The sequence below is a fragment of the Corylus avellana genome, chromosome 8 (genome assembly GCF_965113065.1).
Source record: "Corylus avellana chromosome 8, dhCorAvel1.hap1.2, whole genome shotgun sequence".
NCBI lineage: Eukaryota > Viridiplantae > Streptophyta > Magnoliopsida > Fagales > Betulaceae > Corylus > Corylus avellana.
In genome coordinates, this window is record NC_142497.1 from 199,893 (window position 1) to 212,269 (window position 12,377).

General features: G+C 35.0%; 2 protein-coding genes across 2 annotated transcripts; one reads left to right on the forward strand and one right to left on the reverse strand.

Moving 5' to 3' along the window:
- Positions 1-483: 483 nt before the first annotated feature.
- On the forward strand, positions 484-5,936 carry LOC132163516 (TATA-box-binding protein). Its single transcript, XM_059573826.2, has 10 exons — positions 484-755; positions 1,264-1,363; positions 2,774-2,861; positions 3,229-3,300; positions 3,737-3,787; positions 4,141-4,185; positions 4,322-4,414; positions 4,766-4,867; positions 4,962-5,035; positions 5,394-5,936. Coding segments are annotated over exons 2-10 (606 nt in total). The 5' UTR covers positions 484-755; positions 1,264-1,283; the 3' UTR covers positions 5,395-5,936.
- Positions 5,937-6,317: 381 nt separating this feature from the next.
- Positions 6,318-11,771, reverse strand: LOC132164589 (2-oxoisovalerate dehydrogenase subunit beta 1, mitochondrial). The gene is made up of 13 exons (XM_059575126.2): positions 11,541-11,771; positions 11,146-11,257; positions 10,821-10,856; positions 10,641-10,700; positions 10,508-10,565; positions 10,315-10,412; positions 9,135-9,224; positions 8,965-9,033; positions 8,772-8,858; positions 8,309-8,404; positions 8,147-8,224; positions 6,734-6,820; positions 6,318-6,639 (listed from the first exon to the last, which is right to left on the reverse strand). Exons 1-13 carry the CDS (start codon positions 11,705-11,707, stop codon positions 6,604-6,606), a joined length of 1,074 nt encoding a protein of 357 aa, XP_059431109.1. The 5' UTR covers positions 11,708-11,771; the 3' UTR covers positions 6,318-6,603.
- Between the last annotated feature and the right edge of the window lie 606 nt (positions 11,772-12,377).

The following is a 12,377-nucleotide window of genomic DNA, read 5'->3' on the forward strand; positions in this document are numbered from 1 at the left end:
TGACACATGACATGTCAAACCAACAACATATTGTTAGAACTAAAATTGATTGATTTTTTTTTTTTTTAGAAAGGAAAAACAACGAGCAATACTATACTTTATATTTTTATTTCACAATTTTTTTATAATGCTGACGTGACAATTAAAAATAATTTTTTTTAATTTTTCTTTTAATAATAAAGATCAATTAAAGTATTGGTTGAAATTATCATATTAGTTATTACGTTTTGGGATAAAAATATAATTTATACCATTATTTTTTTTTAAGCAAAGCAAAGAAATGTTATATGAGGCATGGAAGCGTGGCGGTGAATCATTGGGCTTTGATAAAACCGAAACCCACAATGGGTATGGAATACCAATCCCTTTTTGGATTCCAGGAATACCCCCAGCGGGGGCAGTTGACCACTGGACTGGGGGCGAGGCCAATATAGGGAACTATAAATAGGGAAGGTTAGGTCGCTAATAAGATCGATCCACAACGCAACCCCAGTGCTCCATAAGCTCCCAGATCCTTCGACAGCCTCTCAAAAACCCCCTTCTCTTCTCTCTCTCTCTCTCTCTCTCTCTCTCAAGAACAACTCTCTCACACAGATAGAAATCTCTTATAAAGCCTCTATAAACCTATAAAACACTCCCATTTTCAAACTCTTCCCGCTCCCAATTCCATTTTCTTTTCTGGATCTGCTATTCTCGAATCTCTTCCTTTAAATTGAACAGAGCAAACCCTAGATTTTCTTTCCACTGCAGAGAAGGTCCGATCTCTCTCATTCTCTCCTTGTCTACCCAGATCCTGTCCAAATACTTGCTATTTACTTTGATTTCCTCCTTATGACCCCCGATTATACTCTCTTAGCCGACCACTTATATTTCATATTTATATCAAACAATTTTATTTGGCTTTTCTTTTTCTTTTTCTTTTTTATCAAAATGAAATAAATTTGGATTACCCAGAATGAATAACTCTGCCGAACCCGATTTCTTCGCCTCTCACGCAAAGATCGTTTCTTTTTTTCCTAATCTTTTTGGGTATTTTACGATTTTTTTTTTTAATTTGAAACTTCTTTTTATTTATTTTTCAGTGAAATTCTTTCCACGGAAAAATATGTTTTGGTTTTGTCTGAGCTGATTTAAAGACAAAAATTTAAGACATTTATTGTATAATTTTATGTATGGATGTCTTGGTTTCTGGGTTTCGTTATAAATGGGTTTTGGTGGAGAATAATTTGTGAATCTGTTATCTTTTGGTTGGTGGTTTTATAGAGCAAAAGAATTTATAAGGGATGGCCGATCAAGGAGGCTTGGAAGGGAGCCAACCCGTAGATCTCAAGAAGCATCCTTCTGGGATCGTCCCCACCCTACAGTGAGTCCCTATTTATATGTAATGTAACTCTTTCAGTATATATACCGCCTGTTTAGTTGGGTTAGCTGAGATTCACCGCATAATCACTAAAACATAAAAGACGTGACCCCAATTGTTTTAAGAACAGGAAGAGGATGTTGCTACCCATACGACGTTGGAAAGATTTTTATGATGTTGAAATGGGCTAATTCCTTTTGGAAGTATGTCGGTCAATGAGTTGTAATTGGTAACAATGAGATGGTGTGGCGTTTTGATATGGGACCGTTGTTGTATGTCTTAAATATGTAGCGTGGCTGTGCATTTGTTGTGATTGGAAAACAGTGAGAGAGTTGCTCTGTTTTGTTATGTAATTTTTGTTTTTTATTGCAAAAACATCTTGTGCTTTATAGGGATATGATCTTGCAACCTTGTAACACAAACATAGCGTTGAGGTTTTGATACGCTAGAGCTGTGTTATGACATTATAGGCTGGCTACAAAGGTTTTGATGCCTTTTGTGAAAGGCTCTTGTTACGGTGCTTTGTGCTATATATTTTTTTTGATAAATAAAGATATATTAATCAACGCGCAGAGGGGCGCAACCCAAATTGTAAAGAGGAATGCTATACTTATTCCCATTTCTTTACACAATTTCTCACACCCATATTTTCCAAAGAGGAATTTTTTGCAAAGAGGAATGCTATACTTATTCCCATTTCTTTACACAATTTCTCACACCCATAGGAGGTGGCTTTTAAAACTACTATTGGATCAAAATCTAATAAATATTCATTTCATATCCACTGGTCGTTTTTAAAAACTACCTATGAGTGTGGAAAAATTATGTGAAGAAGCGGGAGTAAGTGTAACATTATTTTTATGCAAAATAATCTAGAGTCGAACATGTAACTTTAAACTCATTTACAAATTATCTAAATGATTTGGTTCTTTTTAATTAAAGTAAATTGTGTGCATGGACACTCATGGTTTCCTGTGCTTGGGGTGATTGTCTTTCCATATTGGGTTCTGATTTGTCCGCTAGATTACTCAAAATTAGACATGCACCTTGCTGGCTCATATTAAATTAAATCTGAGCACTGAAGCCCTGAAATATATATTGGTGGCATAGATCAATATTAGTTCTGTTTCGAGGTTAGTATGAATCTCCTGGATAGATGGATTTGTATCTCATGATATACAAATTTCACATGGACCTAGTTTATTTGTTTGTGCCTTTGTTTGAATTGCTCTGTTAGAGAAGTGGTTGTTGCGACTGCTCATTTATGATATTTACTTCTATAATTTTGAGCATATCTTTTAAGTGTACTTCAAGCTATGACCTTGCAAACTCTTATCCTAAGTGTCAGGCTGGAAATGAGCGTGCTCCTTACCTAATTCATGGTAGATTAACAAGGTGTTGTTTGCTCTCCAGGAACATTGTGTCAACAGTCAATTTGGACTGCAAGTTAGATCTTAAGAACATTGCACTGTCTGCTCGTAATGCAGAATACAATCCAAAGGTATATGACTGTGGGCATATATGTCTTTCTCCCTCATCATCCTTTGTTTGATAATTCAGGCCAAGTAATTATTCACTTTCTGGAGATTTTTTTTTTTTTTTTTTTCCGGTGGGGGGGTGTACGTCATTGAATCCTCTCAATGTTACAACAAATTTGCTTACACCTAAGGAAGCTCGCTTTAAGTAATTGATTCTCTAGGAAACTACTTGCTCAGATTTGCTATTTTACTTCTGAATTTCTGTTCTGTAGACGAAATTTGAGATGATTTGACGAAGATGGTTAAACTTGTTTGTTTCTTCTTTCACATAGAATGGTGTTTCCTGTTTCATATCAATATGCAATGTTTAAATGTACTTTGTTCTTGCAGCGGTTTGCTGCTGTAATTATGAGAATAAGGGAACCGAAAACAACAGCTTTGATTTTTGCTTCTGGAAAGATGGTAAGTTTAGCCAAAACATCTGGTACTTCCTTATTTCCAACAGTGGATGTTCGTTTTATATTCCTTAGAAATGCCATTGTTACTGTTTCCTGATGCAGTGTTGGTCCTCTCTCTCTCTCTCTCTCTCGCTCTCGCTCTCGCTCTCTTAAAAATTTGACTAAAGTGATAAGATGCCATTTAGTTGGAATTTTTTATGAGGTAAAATTATGGTCACAGAATTTATGGATGGATGAGTCTCAATAATTTATGCTTATGTCTCCTGGAGCTAAATGAATTAAGTATTTTAGCTGATTTTCTTTGTTTTGAATTTCAAATTGTCTTTGAAAGCTTCCCATGATAAACATGATTGGCATCTTTAGTGGTTTTCTATTTTATTTTATTTTTTTGATAAGTAAAAATGATTTTGTGAATACTGACATGTTACCATGATGTTTAGGTTTGTACTGGAGCTAAGAGTGAACAACAGTCAAAGTTGGCAGCACGGAAGGTAATGGATCCCTTGCAAAGTGCATCTAGCTGCATACTTAAGGTTTTAGATATAGAGCTGTTTGTGAGATGTAGAAAACTGGCCAGCACCATATATACCTTGGTCTCTTTGTAATTTTGTAGTTTGGCACCTAAAGTAATCCACATATTAAGAAAACCAGATGTTGAAACTGTGCAAGTCTTACCTGTAACAAGCAAACAGTTCCTTATTTTATTAGTGAGAAAAAAAAGTCAAATCACCTGCTCATCATGTTACCCCTATAAAAACTTAAAAGATCTCAAGCAGATTAGTGTTTTTTATTATCAAAGCACCGTTTTCCCAATCTTACATGTTTTTTTTTTTTTTTTTTACAGTATGCTCGAATTATTCAGAAGCTTGGTTTTCCAGCCAAGTTCAAGGTTTTAACTCTCTCTCTCTCTCACACACACAAGTACATGTATGCATATAAAAATAAAACCTAATGTCATGCACAGCTTTGGTACACTACAAAGTGTCGTCATAATTTTTTTTAACTTTGATGGTTCAATGTTGTAGGATTTCAAGATTCAGAACATAGTTGGTTCTTGTGATGTTAAATTCCCCATCAGGCTTGAAGGACTTGCATATTCCCATGGTGCCTTTTCAAGTGTAAGTCGTGGCAGTGTGTCCATCCGTGTTATGTGCTCTTTCACTTAAATGTCAGCCATTATTGTTTATTTTTCTTTGAATTGTAGCATGTAATTACACCCAAAAAAAAGGTGTCTTTGCAGTGTTTCCCTTATCTGACATTGAAGTGGCAATGATTGGAGGGGAGATTGTCCTACATTCCATTCTTGAGATTAAACCTTTCATGGAGTTTTTATGCTGTCTCTTACATAAATACGTACATGCATACACACACAGTCATGTTTGTGAGAATACATATGTTGAGATTAAGCCTTGTTATGAACCAGAGAATGGTGAATCATGTATTGACTGTGTTTTCATTCTCCATGCCAGTATGAGCCAGAGCTGTTCCCAGGGTTGATCTATCGAATGAAACAACCGAAGATTGTGCTGCTTATTTTTGTGTCTGGAAAAATTGTTCTTACAGGAGCTAAGGTGATATTGCTAGTCTTCTTTTGTTCTGCCCTCCCAGATTTTATATCTTCTTCTTGTTGATCTGATAAGCATTGTTTCATTTTTGATTCTTCAGGTCAGAGATGAGACCTATACAGCCTTTGAGAACATATACCCAGTTCTTACGGAGTTCAGGAAAAACCAGCAATGGTGCGACATTTCATTGAAATTGCTTTTATTAAGATTGGATGCTTCTTTACTTAACTTCTGAACTTGTGATCTTCATTCTCTCTAATTGGGGTCGTTCTTGTTTTTGTCTTGTATATTTGAGTTGCGTCCCCCATTGCCCCAGAGTATATAAAGTATTTAATAATATGCTATTGGAATAAGACAGTTAATTCTTTTGGCCATGATCATGCTGACAACAGATGGGTCAAAGCCTTGATTTAATGGCCGTCTTGTTGCCATGCTTTTGCTTGCTAGGAATCTTTTACATTTTTACTTGTGCAGTACACTCGTCCTGACAACCAGGGGGAACTCATCTCTTGTGTATTTTGATTTGATGCAGATTCTATGGGAAGAGAAGCCAGATTGTGTTCGCGGAAGGTTTGAAGGTGGAATACCTGGCACTGTAATTGCTGAGCCTGGATTGAACTGTAAATATGGAAGCAAATTGTGCATTGGTTCTCTGGTGGTTAAGTTAAAAGGTGTGATGGACTGGGAAAACATTATATTACAGAGTTAACGTGAAAAAGAAAAAAAACAAAAAAAAAAAGTGGGAAGAAAAGAAGGAAAAAAAAGAGAGAGAATAAGAAGTTTTGATTTTTCCTTGGACACCTACTTTTGATCTCTTGGATAGAATGTTGGTGTATGAAACTTTGTGTGCTGTTTGTTGCGTTTAATCGATGTTTCCAATTTGGAAATGACCTAAAATGTAAAAATGAATGTTTCTGCCAGTCTCATTCAGATCAATGGATGCAAGAAAACAATTGTTGGCTGTAGAAGAAAAGCAATTGTTAGCTTTGTCTTTTGTCAAAGGCTTTAAACTAGTCTGTTACGTTACCATCATGGACAAAACTCACTTGTGTCATCCAAGCTGATTTTTAATGAATTTATATGTGTAAAAAAATGAAGCACTTATGGATTATCAAGCGCCAAATAGTTGTGTCGTCCGTGAACTCCTGCCTGTTTGCATACCCTCGTCTTGTAATATACTTTTACAGACGAGGCCCGGTCGATAGATGGGGGTTGTGACAGTGAACACTCCGACTTTCTCTCATTGTTCAACCTTAACCTTGAGCAGTCGGATATTATATCTGCCATGAGGAACTTTATCATTTTAACTAAGTGAGAAACTTTCTTTTTCGCTTTTTTTTTTTTTTTTTTTTTAAATAATATCTACCTAAAAGATTAGAAAGTCACCGGGAGAGCATCCTTAGCATTCCCCTGGGTTAACTGAAAATTTAGATAAAAAACTTCAATTGCGCATATATAAGGTAATGGTAATTCCATACTTCCCAGCCTTTTTATACTTTATTGAAAATTTTCAATTGAGCATGTATAAGGTAATGGTAATTTAGATAAAAACCAGCCATTCATTACAAGTCTGTTTTTCATATTCTCAGAGATTGAATAAGAGCAGCAGACTTTAAATTTCTTCTTCCTCTCTTCATCATCACTATAGAGCCTAGAGGTGAAGACTACTTGCACGTGTAATGATGTACATGATGACGACTATGGTGAATCTGAAGCACAAAGCAGTAAAGTCGCTTATGCACCTAATAATTTATAGTAGATTTGATTGCATCCAATATCTGCATTTGAACAGACAAAGCAGAGACCGTATCAACAAGAATGCCTCATATCCAGACAAGATTGCTATGCAGGAAAAATATCTAAACAACTTGCCTTGTTCTTTGTAGGCATATAGAATGGTTCAAAAACAAGGGGGAAGGGAGTGTCCAGACCGCAAACTCTGGCCACAGGGGCTTCTAACTGCAAAAGACAAACTATAAAGTGACTAATTGATCCAAGTTCTAGGATATCAACTCACATCCAAGATGATCCAGTTTAGTTTACCAACCAATGATAGAGCAAGCACATTATTATATTTTGCACTCTTTATAGAATATGGCAAAAGTTCTTCAAGTAGCATTTCCACTTCTCAACTCAAAGTAATGATACTACATTCATGTAACTTTTTTTTTTTTTTTTGACATGTCTGCACAAGAGGGGGGAGGGGGATTCGAACTAGTGACCTCCGCTTCATTAGGCGTGGTCCCAGCCGATTGAGCTAACTCTTGAGGACCATTCATGTAACTTTAATGTGGCATGATTTAACTTAAGACAGACAGAAGAGCACCAAATGGAGAAGAACTGAGCAGGCAAACAATGAAGAATAAAAAACGAATATAAGGAGAATTCAAAGATGTAACTGTAAGTAATCCTAGAGAAAGGCATATAGAACATAGAAGCTACACACATGTTCAATCCAAGAATCAACCATGTATTGATCATGGAAGGAGGATACTCTTTATCCATTAGGTAAGGTTGGAAGATGGAACAAAACTTGGTCCAGAAGTCCTCTCTAAAAGGGCAAGGCCAACATGACTAATTCAGAGTAGGTGCAGGATCATATGCAAAAGCATTGATGGTCATGATAACTTCTTAATGAATTTTGATATTAACACGCTCATAATAATTTGAGCACAGGAGTGCCTCCAGAGAGGCATATTCATGGTTTTGTTTGAAGTAGACGCATACCAGAATGAGAACTATATGGTTGATCACTTAAATTTAACAAAAAAACAAAACACGCGGATAGTATCCCCTTAGTTATCAGATGCGTTTTATCTCCATCTAACAAGTAACAAGTCAACTACAAAAAAAAATTAAAATAAATAAATAACAACTCATATAGCTCTTTCAAACCATCAAACTGAATGGATGTAAATCTCAGTTTGACTCAGTTCAGGATCCGTTTCATGATCCCATAGAATGTAAGTAAACTTTTTTTAAAAAAGAAAAAAGAAATAAAGAAAAGAGGTTATTGGTGCTCTATCAAGTTTTTTCTATTAAAATTTTATTTTTAAAAGTATCTTTTAGGCACTTCCATGCAACTAAACTAGTATGCGTGCCTGTTTTTTGGGGACAAGCCAATTATTAGAAGCCCTAGCTGCCGTAAATACAAGACATCCAATTCGTAACTACAAACGAAACATTGAAAGGAAAAGCAGAAAACCAGACAGAATACTGTTGCGGCCAATCATAATATCCACATATTATTAAGAAAATAGAAAAATGCGAAAGGCTGGCACTTACCCTCAAGAAACAACGTTCAACAATAGAAGCAGAGATTTCAGCACCAAAACCTCCAGTTACTGGCGCTTCATGACTAATCTACACACATAAAATTTGCAGATCACCTATAATTCTACCAACTGACCTCATAAACCATATGTTGTATGGAGATATTATGCTTACAAGAAGTCTTCCAGTTTTTCTGACAGAGGATTCTATTGTTTCCTTATCCCAAGGAATTAGAGTTTTTAGATCTATCAGTTCACAAGAAATTCCTTCCTGCAAAATCACATGGTTTGAATGGAGTTTATAGGAGGAGGGAGGATGATAATCAGAATCCTGATTTGATCTCATATGCTATATATATACCAAGTCAAACTTAGTTACATACTTGCAATTATGAATTTATTTAAACCAGGGAATATTTCAAACTTCGAAATTTCTCTGGACTAGAAAAAACATGATTTGTGGAAAAGATCATTTGAAGTGTGTAAAAGCAATGTACTTTGAGAAAATAGCCATTCTGTTAATAATTACCAAAATAGAATTTTTCGATTATTAGTAAACATTGTATTTGTCCATCTTTAATAAGAAACTGTTGGCCTCTGCAAACATTAAAGACTAGTTCCAGCAGAGAATCATATACCTTTTCAGCATCAAGACAGGCCTGTTCCATTACAGATAACTGAGCTCCCCACCCAACAAGTGTAATATCACTGCCTTCACGAATCACCTGAGTATCACATTTTCAATATTCATACTAAAGTTTCTAATTTACATTAAAATCGAGTATTTATCTTTTAATTCTTCAGCCATAATGAAATCCAGAAGCAGCGTACCTCCGCCTCTGATAGAGGCAACATGTAATCATACTCAGGCACCTCTTCTACTGCCAAACGATAAAGCCACTGAATTCCAGACATTTTAATTCCAATTTCAATTTCAAAGTTCTCATTTAATTAATTAGGGACTAATGATTCAATTAAGTTATAGTAATAGAACGCAATACCTTTGGTTCAAAAAACACAACAGGATTTGGATCACGTATGCAGGATAGCAACAACCCTTTTGCTTGCTGTGGGCTTCGAGGGATGACCACCTATATAAGAACTTGTTTTGAGAGATTTGATAGTAATGGATTAATGCTATACTAGATAACAATGTGCAAGAATCCAAGTTCCCTTGCAACAAGGTTTAGGAGGCAAAGAGAAATACGATGTTTCCAATATCCTCTTTTTAACTTCATGGAACTCAGCTATCTTAAAACTTGGTTAAGTGGAAAAGGTCCATTTTGAATTTAAAATATCGATGTCATGAAAGTAGCTGCTGCCAACTTACTGTTAAATGCACAGGGCTCAAAGCAGGGTGTATATGTGCACATAAAAAAATAAAATAAAAACTAGGATGATGTAGACATTGTGGCGCATTTTGAAGTGGACAATTGATTTTAGACATAACAAGTGCAAACCATAATGTGGGACTTGGCTATATATGACTGTTTTTGTAATTATATTATTAGACACATATAACATATGTACACAGAGACACTTGTTTTGGTAAGTGTCACACACAGGTGTTTTGAGTGTTTTTTGTCCCATGCAGAATAACCATAGCTCCTAAAACACTTCTAAAAAAATTCTGTTAAGAGTTTCTTGACCAAAAGTCGGAACATTCCTAAATTTGGCACAGCTATAGCCTATAAGTCTAAAGGAGTATTGAACATCAGCAGCATCAAGCATGTCCTCAAATTTCAGACAACCCAAATTTGAAAAGAAGAGTATGAAAAGTTCCCACATATGCTGTAACTGTCTGATGTGATGATGGTGGACATATTTTATTCATTTGGTACAGGAGAAGACATAAGTACAGTCATAAACTTCCAAAAGAAAAGAAGTTTATCAAAACATTGTTGCTGATGGTGTAGCTGACATTTCCTTCAAAGATAGTCCACCATTGTAACTCATTTTCAAGGAGATCACATCACTGAACTGAATGATACACATGCAGGGGGAGCTTTACACATGGGTTTCAACTAATCATGCACTCCTACAATGGAAGTGCTTCAGAATACTCGCATATTATTACAGTAGTAAGGTGGGGCATTGCTCCTTTTCAAAAGGGAATATTAACAAAATAGAAAAGATATCATTGAAATGCGGACGAGATGTCTAATCAGAGTGAAAACATACTTTAATACCAGGAACATGACAGAAGAAAGCTTCAGGGGACTGTGAGTGATAATGTCCACCATGGCCAACAGCTCCATAAGGGGCTCTTATTGTTAAACCTAGGGAAAAATATAGAACCACATGTGAAAATAAAGAAAGAAAAAGAAAATGTCTAGAAGGAATATTTTTTGATAGAAACTAGCAGCAAGAATACCTCCACAATTAAATTGATTCCCACTCCGGTATCTAAACTTCGCAGCTTCATTGACAATCTGCAAGAAATATTCTGTCACTCAATGGTCAACAGTGATGCAATTATATAACATAGCATTGGGAAGGATGCATGCCTGATCAAAGGCAGGATAAATATAATCTGCAAACTGGATTTCCGCTACGGCCCGATTGCCCTAACATGTCAGATGAGACTTAAAGTTAGAGCCATGGATGTAACAAAATTATAAAAGCAAATTGTATTGAGGATTTTATTTTTAACCAAACCAATAAATACACTAAATGGTCAAACTCACCATTGCTGCTAGACCAATGCCAAACCCAATAATTCCCTATTTATAAGACCATGTTAGTACATATCCATCAAATGCTCCATAATAAAAAGATACTAATTAGAGAAAAAAGAAACAGGAAACTGATAATACAATTAGAATAACAAACATTCTTCTAGTATCTCACACATTACCAAACAGTGGAGCACAGATTTAGGTTATACTTAACTTTGTCGGAGTCCTGATGTGAAAAGAAAAAAAAAAAAAAAAAAGCAGCAATTTTGTCCCAAGAATATATCCTATTATTTATATACCATGATAAGGTGTAAATATAGAATGACAAAACTACCTGTTCACAAAGAGGGGTATTGAAAACTCTACTTTTACCAAATCGATCAGCTAATCCTGTTGTGCAACGGAAGACCCCTCCAAAGCCTACATCTTCTCCAAATACATAAGCACTAAAAGGAAATGCATAAAATTAGTTGAAACAGGCATGACTACATATAAAAACATAAGCACAACGAGGTAACACTTCTTGAAATTATAAAGATAAAGCTTTTGGAATTACGAAAAAACAGTTGAAGACAAATTACAAATTGATTAATCAACGTGAAACGTAAATGGCCCTCCTTAGGAACCAGAACACAAAGTCAGAAAACAAATTCGACCCAGAATTTTGAAAGCCAAAAACCAACCTGGGTAACTCTCAGAAACGCGCGAAAAACAAAACACTAAGCTTACCGAGGATCGGTTTCCAAGGCGATGTGAAGCGCTTGGTTGATCGCAGAGTAGAGGTTCGTGGATTTGGAGCTTGGCTGTACAAGCTTGTCATCGCAAGAAGTGGAAAACCCCCTCCTAGAAACCCTACAAACCGACCTTCCAATTGTCCTGAGAGATGTGGTTGCCATCTCAGACAATTCTCAGACCAGAAGAGCTTTCTTTGTTTATATGTTCACCGTTTTGTTTAGCGTTAAACGTGATTTGCCTCGTATCAAATAGAGGCCTTACTGTACAAGCAAAACTATCATTAAAATATATATATATATATATATATCATAAATGATTCGTCAAAATATATATAGGGATAAATGATAGTTATTAACATCTTTCAAAGCGGTCAGTATCTCCGTTTATCTTCCGTTTAAAAATTTAATTTAGCAAGTATCTCTTATATCACATTATTTTGCCACGTAAGCATTATTTTTTTAATAAAAAAATTTAAAAATCTTCAATAATAATGATATTAATGAAATTTTAAGTAAATCATTATAATTTATATAATAAATCCTAGAATTCAATTTTGACATTAAATTAGATCTTCAATAATAATAGTATACATTCATATTATAAGGAAATCATTGTAATTTAGAAGTTTGATTTCACTTTTGTTTTTAAATGGAGTATTTTGTATTTGAGTTGTTTGTTAATATTTTTGTTTTGATAAAAGGCAACAAAAATTTTCAAAAAGTCATTTAATTTCCCTTTCTTTAAAAACCATCCATTCCATTTAATGTCAAATGAAAAGAATTTATTTTACTGGCTAAATTAGATTTTACAGATTTAATATCATATATTTAC

Excerpts from the sequence above, each read along its gene's own strand:
- LOC132164589 (XM_059575126.2), bottom strand. The coding sequence starts at position 11,707 with ATGGCAACCACATCTCTCAGGACAATTGGAAGGTCGGTTTGTAGGGTT. Across the intron at positions 11,258-11,540 it reads GCCTTGGAAACCGATCCTCG|TGCTTATGTATTTGGAGAAG; the intron begins GTAAGCTTAGTG and ends ATTTCCTTTTAG. Across the intron at positions 8,225-8,308 it reads GAAAAACTGGAAGACTTCTT|ATTAGTCATGAAGCGCCAGT; the intron begins GTAAGCATAATA and ends TTATGTGTGTAG.
- LOC132163516 (XM_059573826.2), top strand. The coding sequence starts at position 1,284 with ATGGCCGATCAAGGAGGCTTGGAAGGGAGCCAACCCGTAGATCTCAAG. Across the intron at positions 2,862-3,228 it reads ATGCAGAATACAATCCAAAG|CGGTTTGCTGCTGTAATTAT; the intron begins GTATATGACTGT and ends TTGTTCTTGCAG. Across the intron at positions 4,186-4,321 it reads GTTTTCCAGCCAAGTTCAAG|GATTTCAAGATTCAGAACAT; the intron begins GTTTTAACTCTC and ends TCAATGTTGTAG.